Source organism: Trachymyrmex cornetzi, unplaced genomic scaffold (assembly GCF_001594075.2).
Source record: "Trachymyrmex cornetzi isolate Tcor2-1 unplaced genomic scaffold, Tcor1.1 scaffold16, whole genome shotgun sequence".
In the NCBI taxonomy this organism is placed as follows: Eukaryota; Metazoa; Arthropoda; class Insecta; order Hymenoptera; family Formicidae; genus Trachymyrmex; species Trachymyrmex cornetzi.
This window is the reverse complement of record NW_017296201.1, coordinates 3,675,917-3,687,996: the sequence shown is the minus strand read 5'-3', so window position 1 is coordinate 3,687,996 and position 12,080 is coordinate 3,675,917. Positions and strand designations below refer to the sequence as shown.

The following is a 12,080-nucleotide window of genomic DNA, read 5'->3' as shown; positions in this document are numbered from 1 at the left end:
ATTCTCAGCGTAGACTCCAATTCACAGTCACGTATTAATGCGTATACTTTAATCCTGGAAAAGGATTTTCGAATCCGTGAAAGAGAAACAGAGTATTCGCAATACAAAAATTGTACGTATTTTAGTCGGTAATACAGGACTTTAGGACTGTGAAAATTTTTTTCGATATCATAAACCCAAAATAGAAGAAGAAAACAAAAGAAAAAAATAGCAAAAATTTGCAAAAATTTTCAATTTTTACTTTTTGGCATATAATTTTGTTTTTAAATTGAGTATTGTATGCCAATTTTTTTTACACCACAGTTGATTACAATTTTTTGTGTATATGCTATCAACGTCAGCAAGGATGTGGTGCAGGATCTTTTATCATACGACAGGCATGAGCTCATTCTTCGCTGACTTTCAGTGGGTTTAAAGTTTGTCCATATCACCGTTTTATCTAAAAATATACTCGTTTATACCATGTAATCTTGCGGTATCAGCAACTAATAGAAATAGACACAGATAAGCTGAAACGCAAAGTACTTGATTTTTTTTTATTGTTTCGTAAAGCATGTGAACTTCAGATATAAACGAAAAGAAATGTATAGATATGATAAACGAAGATCAGATATAAACGCTAGAATACTGACAAACTTTAATACCAGATAATATTTTAAAGATGGCCTTGCATAAATTTTATTTCATATTTGTAAACTTAACATATTTGTAAGCATAACTGCATTGTAATACGTCATATTAATTTTTTTAATTTTTATTTTTATTGCCTGCACACTAAAAATGAATTTCTATTTTATGATATAGCATGTAATTCAGATAAATACTATTGAGTAAAATATAATTAAGTAAAAACATATTTTTAATGTGTAATATATTGGTTTTGATTTATAATTGCAATAAAAGAAAGTTTCAATAACATAAAATTAAAATGTTGGGAAATCCAAAATATTGGGAAACCGAAAAAAATGTCCAACTTGCCGACGGAGAAATTTGGGTAGGTCCCGTAAAATAGCCCACCGTGTATATATAGAGAGAGACTAAAATAATAAAAATTATTTTGTAATTAAAGGCTACGAGTCGCAACTAGATGACAAGTGTTGGAAATCAATCTAATATTTAATGATTAAATTAGAAGTACATAAAAACATATAAAAACATAACCATACGTCTCAACCCCTATCGGGTCATCCTCAGTGTACAATTTAATAAAACTAAATAAACTTGCAGTCCTTATCTCCTTCCTAATTAATTGGTTTTTCTTCTTTCCTTTCCACTACCACACATGTTCCCCTTCTACTATATATTCTTCAACATAATATCTTTGTCTTTTGTCCATACTCATTGTTAAATCGTTTGAAAATAACGTACTTGATATAATTATTCTATTTTAATATCTCGGTAATTGTGAACTTATTGCAATTTGGAAATACTGGTCAATCAAAGGTACAAATAATTTATATTTAGATTGATTTAAGTTATACAATATGGTCAAATTATATAATATTAGTCAATGGTTATTTTAATTTAGATATGTACTAAGAATGCTTTTAATCTTGAAATTGCAATAGGTGAATTGAATTGCGTTACTGTTTGCAACAATCGAAGGATGGAGAAGGAAGAACATCAGGGATATGGATATAAATTCCAAATTCGATAATAGTGGTGACATCTCTTTGGTTTAGTTTTTACATTATATTATATATATCATTCTGTCTTATTCAAACGCATACATCTGTTCTTATCTAACATATGTCAGCACCATCTATCGCAAGACCGCGCATCTACTGCTACATGGAATTTCGGCTCTGTTGACAGTCCCAGTCTTCGCAAAGCACCTGTACACGTATTTTCTATTCGGTGGAAATATTTCTTTTCTAGACTTTCAATCTTAGTTCTACAAACTCGGTATCATTCGTTTCAATAATAACCTCAGCTTATTTTCAAAATATTGACTCTAAAACTCTTATATCAAGCAAATATATATCTGAGGTGACAACTGTACGAGCCAAAAGTAAGTGAATTTTTAACGAATTTTAAACTATTTTTTCAATTTTCTCATGAAATCCAGTGCAGCTGAGGTCCTGTTTGTGCGTACTTTAATTTAAGTAATAATACTTTTGCAATCCGTACATCCAATACAGAGATTTTTCACCGAATGGAAATGTGGTAAAACAGGAGGCTTTAGCATCGCCTTAACATCGCAAAAATTTCGAATAGGAATATGTGATAGAACTGTTATATCGATGTCGACGATTAAATCGCAAGTTTGTTTAGTTTTATTAAATTGTACACTGAGGATGACCCGATACGGGTTGAAACATATGGTTATGTTTTTATATGTCTTTATATACTTCTAATTTAATCATTAAATATTAGATTGATTTCCAACACTCTCCGTCATCTAGTTGCGACTCGTAGCCTTTGATTACAAAATAAAGTAAATCGAGTAATCTTTTTTCTTAGTAGTAGAATGATATTTTTCTGTGTATGTTGGTCTAGACTACATATAATAAAGTTTACAAAATTCTAGCTAATATTTGAGTTATAGTAAAAAATAGTAACAAAAAATTTTGAACGCTTTAAATTGAGTTTTGTCCAAATCATATCAACAAAATTGTGTAATTTTCAAATTATTTTAAAGTTTCTTTTTATTACGACATACTCATATATGAAGAACAGTTATGAAAATAACCCTTGAAATTTCTATTCTGTCTTAATAATGTCGAATTAAAAAAGAAGAGATGCTTGATTGCAAATGTAAGATATATTGAATAAAAAATCAAATGATTGTGATCAAACTCCGATTAAATTTATATATTGTACTATTGAAAAAATATAGATTCATGTTTTAATTTGATGAACCTGTACTAAAGAAAGGGTTTTTAATATGGTCCTGTGGCGCAACGGATAACGCGTCTGACTACGGATCAGAAGATTCCAGGTTCGAATCCTGGCAGGATCGACTTAGTCATATTTTTGAAAATATATCATAATTTTTAAAAATTATAAATTAACATAAAGATAGAAATTTCATGTCTTATTTCATGCGACACAGTGATATCGGTCGAAGTTATTGATTTTTTTTTTAAATAAATTGCGTTGGTCTGCTTCTCCTTTTTAATATTCTCTCTTTTGATATTTAATCAAAATATATATTTGAACAATCATATATTTTAATGATTATATTTTTTGAAAATATATAACTGTCTATTGTAAGATTTCTTAGCAAAAGAGCGCAAGAATTACTGTATCGTTCTAGAGCGATAATTTATCTGTGTGGAACGGATATCTCTCCGTCATGCAAAGATAACTTGGATCAAGTTTCGCATATGTTGTATTTTGCGACATTTGTTACATCATCTGCAGTTAAATAATTTGAAGCAACATCTCTTCTTTTTTAATCCGGCATTATTAAGACAAAGTAGAAATTTCAAGGGTTATTTTCATAACTGTTCTTCGTATATGTATGAGTATGTCGCGTAATAAAAAGAACCTTAAAAATAATTAGAAAATTACACAATTTTATTGATATGATTTGGACAAAACTTAATTTAAAGCATTAATTTTTTGTTACTATTTTTTACTATAACTCAAATATTACCCCGGTGAAAATTTTTTTCATAATTTTTATATGAATTGGAACATTTTTCAGAAATACTCAGAAATATTCAAAAAGTTTACATTTTCTCTCAGAATTTTTCATACAAGTGAATTCTGAGATATTCTGAAATCTCATTCCATGATTTTTAAAAAATATTAAAAAATTTTTAGATTTTGTAACATTTCATCAGAAATTAGACTTACAAAAAATCTTAAAAATCTTACGATATTTTATAATTAACATATATGAAAAATTCTGAGGAAAGATGTAGATTTTCTGAGAAATGTTCCAATTCATATAAAAAAAATGTGAGAAAGTTATATAGAAATTCAGAAAAATTATATAGAAATTCTGAAAAATTATATGAAAAATTCTGAGAAAAATTTTCACCAGGGTAGCCAGAATTTTATAAAGTTCTTATATGTAATCTAGACCAAAATAAGGCTGGAGACAGTCAAGTAATATATTGCCGTTTCCTGTCTGCCTTCAATAATGGATTGGACGCTGAAAGGAATGTAACCGATAAAAAGCAATCCGAAAACTTGTCCTCGCAGGGGTTACTTGTGAAGTTTCTACTTTCTTAACAAAGAAAAGGTCTATTTTGCACTTGTTCCCACGCACTTTTAAGAAATGGAACATCTCTGTGAAAAAAATTTATTTTCTTTCGAAACGAATATCGTCGAAACTATAAAAAATAGAAAAATTTTGTAAATAAGAGTTGAATGGTTTCAGAATACTTTAAAATGATAATACAATTCTTGTTATTTTTTAATACGCCTCCACCGCCTAACACTTTTTTCAAAACCTTGAAAATGATTTATGACTAGTTAATTATTCTATTATAAATTCAACAGTATATATTTATTTTCCAAAAAATCATTTTTGAGAATTAATTACAACTGCCTGCATGTTTACTACCCATATTATTCGAAGCGCTCTTCATGCAGCTTCTGCATGATAAAAAATGGCGATAAGGACAAATACATTTCAAGGAATTTTATATATGTATAATCATACAAGTTCTTATCATGCACAATTATAATAAGATTATTGTGTAAAAATTTGAAAGTCAAATTATGAATAATCCAATGACTATATGCGAAATGACGCGATGAAACTAAACAGACTTCATACAAATTTTTATTGCATAACATCGGATTAACAATTTTTTAACGTGGAATGATCACAATGTTTGTTGGACGCTCAGTTCTTTTAGCTAAATATTTTCGTCAAAGTATCTGTACGAAGGTTAATTTTTTTTCTTTTTCGAGCGGACATAGTAAACACTCATCTACATAGAGATCCTCATACACATAGGGAAGATCAGGTTAGGTTTAGCGGTGTTGCCAATAATTCTTTTATATTCCTTCTTGCCGGCACGCGAGCAACATCTCTCCTACAAAGATTATTTGAGTTTCGTCGAAGCACAAAAGTACAGGTCAGTCACAACAACACGTGTAAGAATATATTTCTATTCTCTTTGAAGATTTATGAGACATAAATAGCATGTTATGATTAGTTTAAGATATGTACATCCAAAGACTTCGATTCTTTCCCTCGAAAATTTTCACAAACTGAAAAATGATCATTTTTCTACATTAATGCTCATAGTCTGTGCGCTATTAACGATACGACTAAACCTTACGTCCATTTACAACTAAAATTTAACGTAAAAACGAAATAATCTGAATTTTTTAAAGTTTTAAAAAAGTAACCGAGGGAAATAATTGAAGTCCTTGGGTGTATAACACACGTTTAAAGAAATCAAAATAGATAATTTCACGCGTAAAAATGTTTCGAATCTTTAATTTTTTCCGGGAAAAATATTTGCGTAATAATATCGTATATTGTTAAATACTAAAGCAGGATATGTATATATCGGACATTTTATATATTATCTTTAATATTCTCTAATAACTATTTTTAATATTTTTTATAATTCTGTAATAATTTTGTTCTTCATATTTGTAAATATTCGTTAAACTCATCGTTATTGGAACTATTTAATCTAGCATTTCTATGTTATTTTTAGAAAAAGTAATTTACATGATATATACAAAGGACAAAGATGATTTACAAAAGCTATTATATATGTTTATATTGAATCTTATTATGATTATATAATTGCATTATGATTACAATACCAGTTACATATTCTTTGATCAAAATATCAATATTTATTCTATATTAACGATAAATATCGGTTGCTATTTATTTATTAGTGGCTGTGTTCCAATATTTACTGCCAGTACTGAAAATCTATAGATGAACGTAACGTAAACTATACATTTTCAGTACTGGTAGTAAATTTTGGAACACAGCCCTTGTATAATTTTATGTGTTCAATAAATGGCAAATAAGAACATAATGCTCATATATATACATAAAGTATATATATAATTTACAATGAATTATTTAGCATTAAAGATCCAACTTTGACCGTTATAGACATTTTAATTTTTAGTATAGTGTTCTCATGTATGGTCTAAAATAAGATTCTTATTATTTATGAGAGAACATAAATTACATTCGAGAATGTGATTAAAATCACTGATATATCATGGACGACGGTCCACAATGGTCTACAAAATGCTTATTCATCACCGTCTTAATTTATGACTTTAGGAGCGAGAAATACAGTAAAAGCTGTTAGAATATACACTGCCAGTACTGAAAATTTATTATATTCATATTACATATATTATAAATTTTGTTTTGTGAACATATTTATTTCGTTTTTTATTGTGTATAATTCATTTCTAAATATACAATTATTTATTAATTAACGAAATAAAAGAAGTTTTCGGCATACTTTTTACAAGTCAATTTTATACGTTATTTTAATCCGGAGAGTCGATTCCAGTCGCAGACTTCTATAAAAGTCTAATTTTATAGAAGTCTGTGATTTTCCAGTGAGTTAAAAAAATAACTGAAGAATTCGTCACAAATCTTGTGTCGTATTAGACCGTTGAAATATTGTATTTACTTCGTATAGGGATCGTAGGAAAAGAAAAGCACACACACCACGGATCTTATTTATCTTCGTCAATAGGTTAGATGTTATCGAATATGGTTTCGGGTTTCGAGTAACAGTTGAATCTCTCTCCGCGCTAGATAACGACACATCGACACAACACGATCGTGCACAATTGACAAATGTTTGTATCTCGATACCAGGTTACATCGTATTCGTAGACACGAGGTGGCGCCACATCGGAGCCAGGACGAAGTCGGACGAAGTTTTATCGCTGACGGACGAAGTTTATCGGTGACGAGTCATCCCGTCACCCGTCACCGGCGGTAGTTATTGCGCCCTGCGCCGCGCGGTTGTAGGCTCGCAGGAGGACGTAAACGCTCTCGGCGGAGCGGCGGCAGCGGCGGCAGTGGCGGCGACAGACAGAAGAAGGAGGACGGCCGACGGCTCATGGCCGAGGATACTTTTTCGTTAGAATCAACGAGATGCGTAACGCGGACGTGCAACCAAACGCAAGAGGCTTTCGCGTCCCAGCTGCCGTAACTCTACGAGAATGCAGCGTCGTCATCGTTGGGAGTACATGCAGAATATGCGGCAGAGACTTCAAATGCGAGAGCGACGTCGCTCTGCACACGCGATGGCGGCACAATGGAGCTATAGGATCGCTAATGGGCATCCTGGACCATTCCGAGATAAATCTCGGGGATATCAGTCAGAAATGCGACGTGTGCGACATGACCTTTGGGGTCGTTTCGGATCTGAGATTCCACAAGCGACTGATACACAAACATGTGATCAAGAACAGAGGAAAACGCCGGAAGGAGATGGTACGCATAAAATTCAAACTCAACGGTGTGACGACGACAGATGTGAATCTAGATCGGAGTTACATCGAACTACCAAACAACCTCGGGTGTCTCGTCGATGTTTGCGAAACTTCGGATTCCCTCAAAAATGAAAGACGTCAAGATGACTGCGCTAGGAATATCGATTTGTCTCTCCCGAACCATGTTGTGGACAAGAGTCATATGCAATACGATATACGGCCCCACGAAGCTGCGAATCGATACATTGTAGGTAAATTCGCGTCTACCAAAGGCGACACGATAGCTAGTTGCACCGCCGAAGTGGGGAAGAGTCTCGTAGAGATCTCGAATACGCCGTACAAAGACGCAATTCCCGTTAGCGACAATACATGCCAAGGGAACAAAGATCGTTGCTATCTTGATTCTCAAACCACAACGGAAGTGCTTATCAAAACTTTTTCTAATAGCGTCCCCGATAAAGAAAATTCGCGAAGGATAAATAAATTAGAAAGAAGAAACGTGTATTGTCAAAGCGAGATTTTACTCGGTGACGATCATGATGATACCGAAGTTATTCTCGCCTGCCAATCAAAGGCGTTCGACAAACCTATGTTTAAACAAAATTCTCGATCCAGCGAATGTCCTCGCTATTCTGTCAGATGGTTTGATAAAGTTCCAGGGACTAAAGAAACCACTGGGTTGGCCAATTCTTTAATAGATTCTGTGGAGACAATACACGATAGTAATAACAATGGAAAGAGTTACAATCTTAACACAGACGCGGCGATGCGTTTATCTCCTTCGTTGTCTCGACTGAGCGAAAAAACCGAGCCGACGAATTCGAACGTTGATGACGACGTGCAGGAAGTACTGCGAATAACAAGGGGAAATACGCAAAGCGATATAAATCACGAATCGCCTAATCGCATCGAAAGAGAGATGCTAGTTCAAAACGCTGTAAGCGACACATTTACATTGCCTTCGCAATTGGAGCCAGAAAAATACAGCGTCGCGTTTACGAATTTTGAACCGTCCGATTATTCACCATTTGTGACTGAAAGCGATTATCAATTTTTGGCAAATTCATTTGATAAAAAGTTGGGCATTTATTTCGAAGATTTGCAGCATTACGGGATCGAGCTCTGTAACGATTTACCGGAAATGAATAACAACTTGGAAAAGTACTGGGTATATGCTCCACCGGTATATCCTCGGGACACACATCAGGATTTCTTCGAAACATGGAAGCAATCGGACGACCTGCCGTATACTAGTGGATTGAAAGTGAACGACAATTAAAAATCCTGAGGAAAAAGCATTAATGAATGTGCCAACACATATATTCTTTTGTTTTCTTTTTATATTATCTTAATTTTCTTCAAATTTAAGGACAGAAATATTTTATTGTATTTTCTAAACGTTGATTTAAGGCGTGTTCCGATATACACTGCCTTACTTTATATATTTAAAATCGACAAAAGAGAGCAAACTTTCGTTATCGTGTTTTTTTTTCTCGCATCGTCATTTCACTATTAACATTTTTTCTTTACTTAAACAAATGAACGAAAGATTGTGTGATACTTCAAGCGAATTGAATATCAGCGTGATATATGAAATTTCAATTCCGTGAAGAAAAAAAGTTGGCTTACTATGACAAATAAAAAATCTAAACATTTTTATAGCAATAATTATACAAAAATATTTTTAACTGATATAACCGAGATATGAAAAGATATCTGAAAAATATTCTTGATGCTTCAAAAATTTAAATGTGAATAATTCACAATTGTTAATCTCGCCATAGTTATCAGCTCTTGCTGTAAAGATTAGTAGAAGTTTGTAAAACGCTAGTAAAATTTATAAGTGTTATCAGTTAAAAATTTTTAAAAGCATTGGGGAAAAATGAAGAATACTCTTATGCCTGGTTTATACTTCGGTCTTAAAAAAAATTTTTGCCAATGGAATACAGATTTCAATTAGACCAATTAAACCTGACAGCCCTATTGGCTGAATTTTAAGATTTTAGGGTTAAGACCGAAGCATAAACCAAGCATTACTGTGTAGATCTAAACGTTATATGTTACTTAAGTTTTTCTCCTTTTAATTTTTAATGTGCGATCAAATTTTGTGATAGTAGACACGTCAATCAGCAGGTTCTGCTAAAACTGGATTACAAATATCTTATTTTATATCTACATTTCTACCTACATGCATACACTATTAATATAAATATAGGTATAATTTTTGTGTTCTTGTACATTTTATAAAAAATTTCTTTTGTATTACAAGGAACATATGAGTCCATGTATGTGATATCTAAAAAAAAAAAAAAAAATTGTTTTCAGAAACTTTCATTTACACGATTTCTCTTCTGTTTTCGTCGTCTTCGTCAATATCACACACTGTGTATGTCAATTTTTATGAGAGTAATATTACAGCCAAAATGTCGTTTTCCCTAGCACTTAGGTATATATATGCGGTGCTCCTACTTTTTTAGGAGAAAAAGACAATGCCGAAAATTGAAATATTTTAGGATTTTTAACAATCTACATGTTTGTAATAAATATTTGTTGAAAACATTATTTCTGTCTTTTTAATTTTCCCGTAGTGCGTCGTTAGAAGCTTAATAAACACTCACAGCAGTAAAATTATTTCTACAAAGGAACAAGGAAGCTAGGATTGTGTCATGATTGAAGTCGCGTTAAAAGATCGATTCATATATCGCAGTAATATTGCGTGTGGCAAATAAAAACATCCACGCGTTACCGTTGTTGCTTGCGTGACTTCCCAGTTGCTTCTCGGCGATGTTACGCGTCCGACACGCACACACGAATCGGTAAAGTCTTGATAGGGAAAGGGTGAAGGGAGAGAGAGGGAGAGAGAATTTCCGACGTTACACCACCGTCGGTTTTAATATGCAATGATCAGACCGCTTCGCTTTCTTTGAAATAGAGCACGTTATTTCTCGCTGCGAAACACGATTGTACTCGAGATGCAGGATGCAACACGATCCACAACATTGCACAGCAGCCACACTCCAACTGATAAGTTCGCTGGACCTCATTGCCAGGCCCCTCTACCACTGCCAGAAGCCCTCTCAACTCTCAAGTAAGTAGGAGAAACCGATTTGATCTTATGAGTCACAAAGGGAGAGAAAAGACGGTCATCGTCATCGAATCGATGCATCAAAGGCGTATAGAATGTGCCAATGTTGCAACTCGGAAATCACATCAAGTTCTAAAACTGTTCCTTAACAATGCAAAATTTACTTATTATAGCAACTCATTGCATTCCGCAACACGAATGTGCAATTGCAAAAATCAAATTGAACACTATAAAATCAATTGAAAAATTAACCGACATCTTGAATCTTACCTTTCTTTATAATGAAAGCGAAGAGATCGAGTGTATCGTGAAATTTATTATTGAAAAATCAGTTGAGTACGTACCAGCTATGAAATTATTAAAAAATAAATAAAGGGCTCGAGGGAATAGGCGCTGTTCAGAGTGCGCAAATTATTCAAAGAATTCTCTCAATATAAAAGTTAAATTTATTGAAGAGACGACAGAACAATAAAAAATCGTTAAACGATAATAAACGCAAAAGTTATATACTTAAACTGCCTACGTATATAAAAAAAGAAAAATAAATAAATTTCACATCTTCCGATCTTTTTTGTATACGTAGGTAGTTTAGTACGTAACTTTTGCGTTTATTATGAAGAAGGTTAGAAGACTAAAACCGAAACGTACGAAAATTTATTATCGTTTAACGATTTTTTATTGTTCTGTCGTTTCTTCAATAAATTTAATTTTTATATTGAGTTCTTTGAATAATTTGCGCACTTTGAACAGCGCCTATTCCCTCTAGCCCTTTTATTTATTTTTTATTGTTACTTTTAAGTTAGGGAATCGTGATATTAAAATTTTTTATGAAATTATTATTTCGACAAAACTGGAGCTATGCGAACTATTATAAGAAAACTGAACGAAGATCCAACACCAAATTGTAAGTCAATATTTAATAATAAATATTGTTTTGCAATGAGTTCTTTGCAGTATCTTAAGATGCTTATTTTAGTATAATTACTAAATTTTACGATCAATTTATTTTTTATTATTTCAGTTTCAGTTTGTTTGCGTTTCAAGTTTGACAGTAATCGACGCGTAGTTTATATAACTGAAAAATATATTTAAACTTTGATAAAAAATATTATTAGACACCAAAATCTTGACTGTTAATTAGCGCTTTTTATTTGTTTTAATAAACAAAAACTGGAGGATCGATTGTATATCTTGAAATGAGGTGAAAATTATAAAATGGGGTGTATTATACCATTTTGCTCACATCACTAATTGATTAATTTGAAATAATATAATTTCATTGGTAAAGCAGTAAAAATACTACCGGTCGATGTGAGTAATGTGTGCAAGGTCCGGTTGCACCAACGTTACTTTGACTTTAAGCTAAAGCTTAAAATTCAATCGAGTCTAAATGCACCGCTCCCAATAAAATAAGGAATAGGAACGTTAATATATGTATAGGCATGAATACCGACACGTTTCAATTTCAAGCTAAAAGTACCCGGTCTTGGACAGCTCTGAAATACACAATTGATCCCCAGATTACCACCCATGAACACTCATCTACTATTCTTTGAAACTCAGCACCGGAATCCCTAACAAATAAGACAAAGCA

The 12,080-nt window shown here is 32.4% G+C and overlaps 2 protein-coding genes and 1 non-coding gene across 5 annotated transcripts in view; 2 read left to right on the top strand and 1 right to left on the bottom strand.

The window, feature by feature from the left end:
• The window catches only part of LOC108758773 (uncharacterized), a 33,292-nt gene extending 24,465 nt beyond the window's left edge, over positions 1-8,827 (top strand). For 2 of the 3 annotated variants that reach the window (XM_018503874.1, XM_018503875.1), the window contains exon 2: positions 6,779-8,827. In XM_018503874.1, coding sequence (XP_018359376.1) covers positions 7,061-8,680 — 1,620 coding nt within the window. In that variant the 5' untranslated portion in view covers positions 6,779-7,060 and the 3' untranslated portion in view covers positions 8,681-8,827. Of the gene's footprint in view, positions 1-4,978; positions 5,040-6,778 lie in introns of those variants that run through there. The other variant, XM_018503873.1, reaches the window with a different exon arrangement.
• The window catches only part of LOC108758771 (collagen alpha-3(IX) chain), a 27,008-nt gene extending 16,591 nt beyond the window's left edge, over positions 1-10,417 (bottom strand). The window contains exon 1 of the mRNA XM_018503864.1: positions 10,148-10,417. The gene's annotated coding sequence lies outside the window, so the exon portion shown is untranslated. The remainder of the gene's footprint in view (positions 1-10,147) is intronic.
• Positions 2,890-2,962, top strand: TRNAR-ACG (transfer RNA arginine (anticodon ACG)). Its single transcript has one exon. It is a non-coding gene; the product is annotated as a tRNA-Arg (tRNA).
• Positions 10,418-12,080: the final 1,663 nt, after the last annotated feature.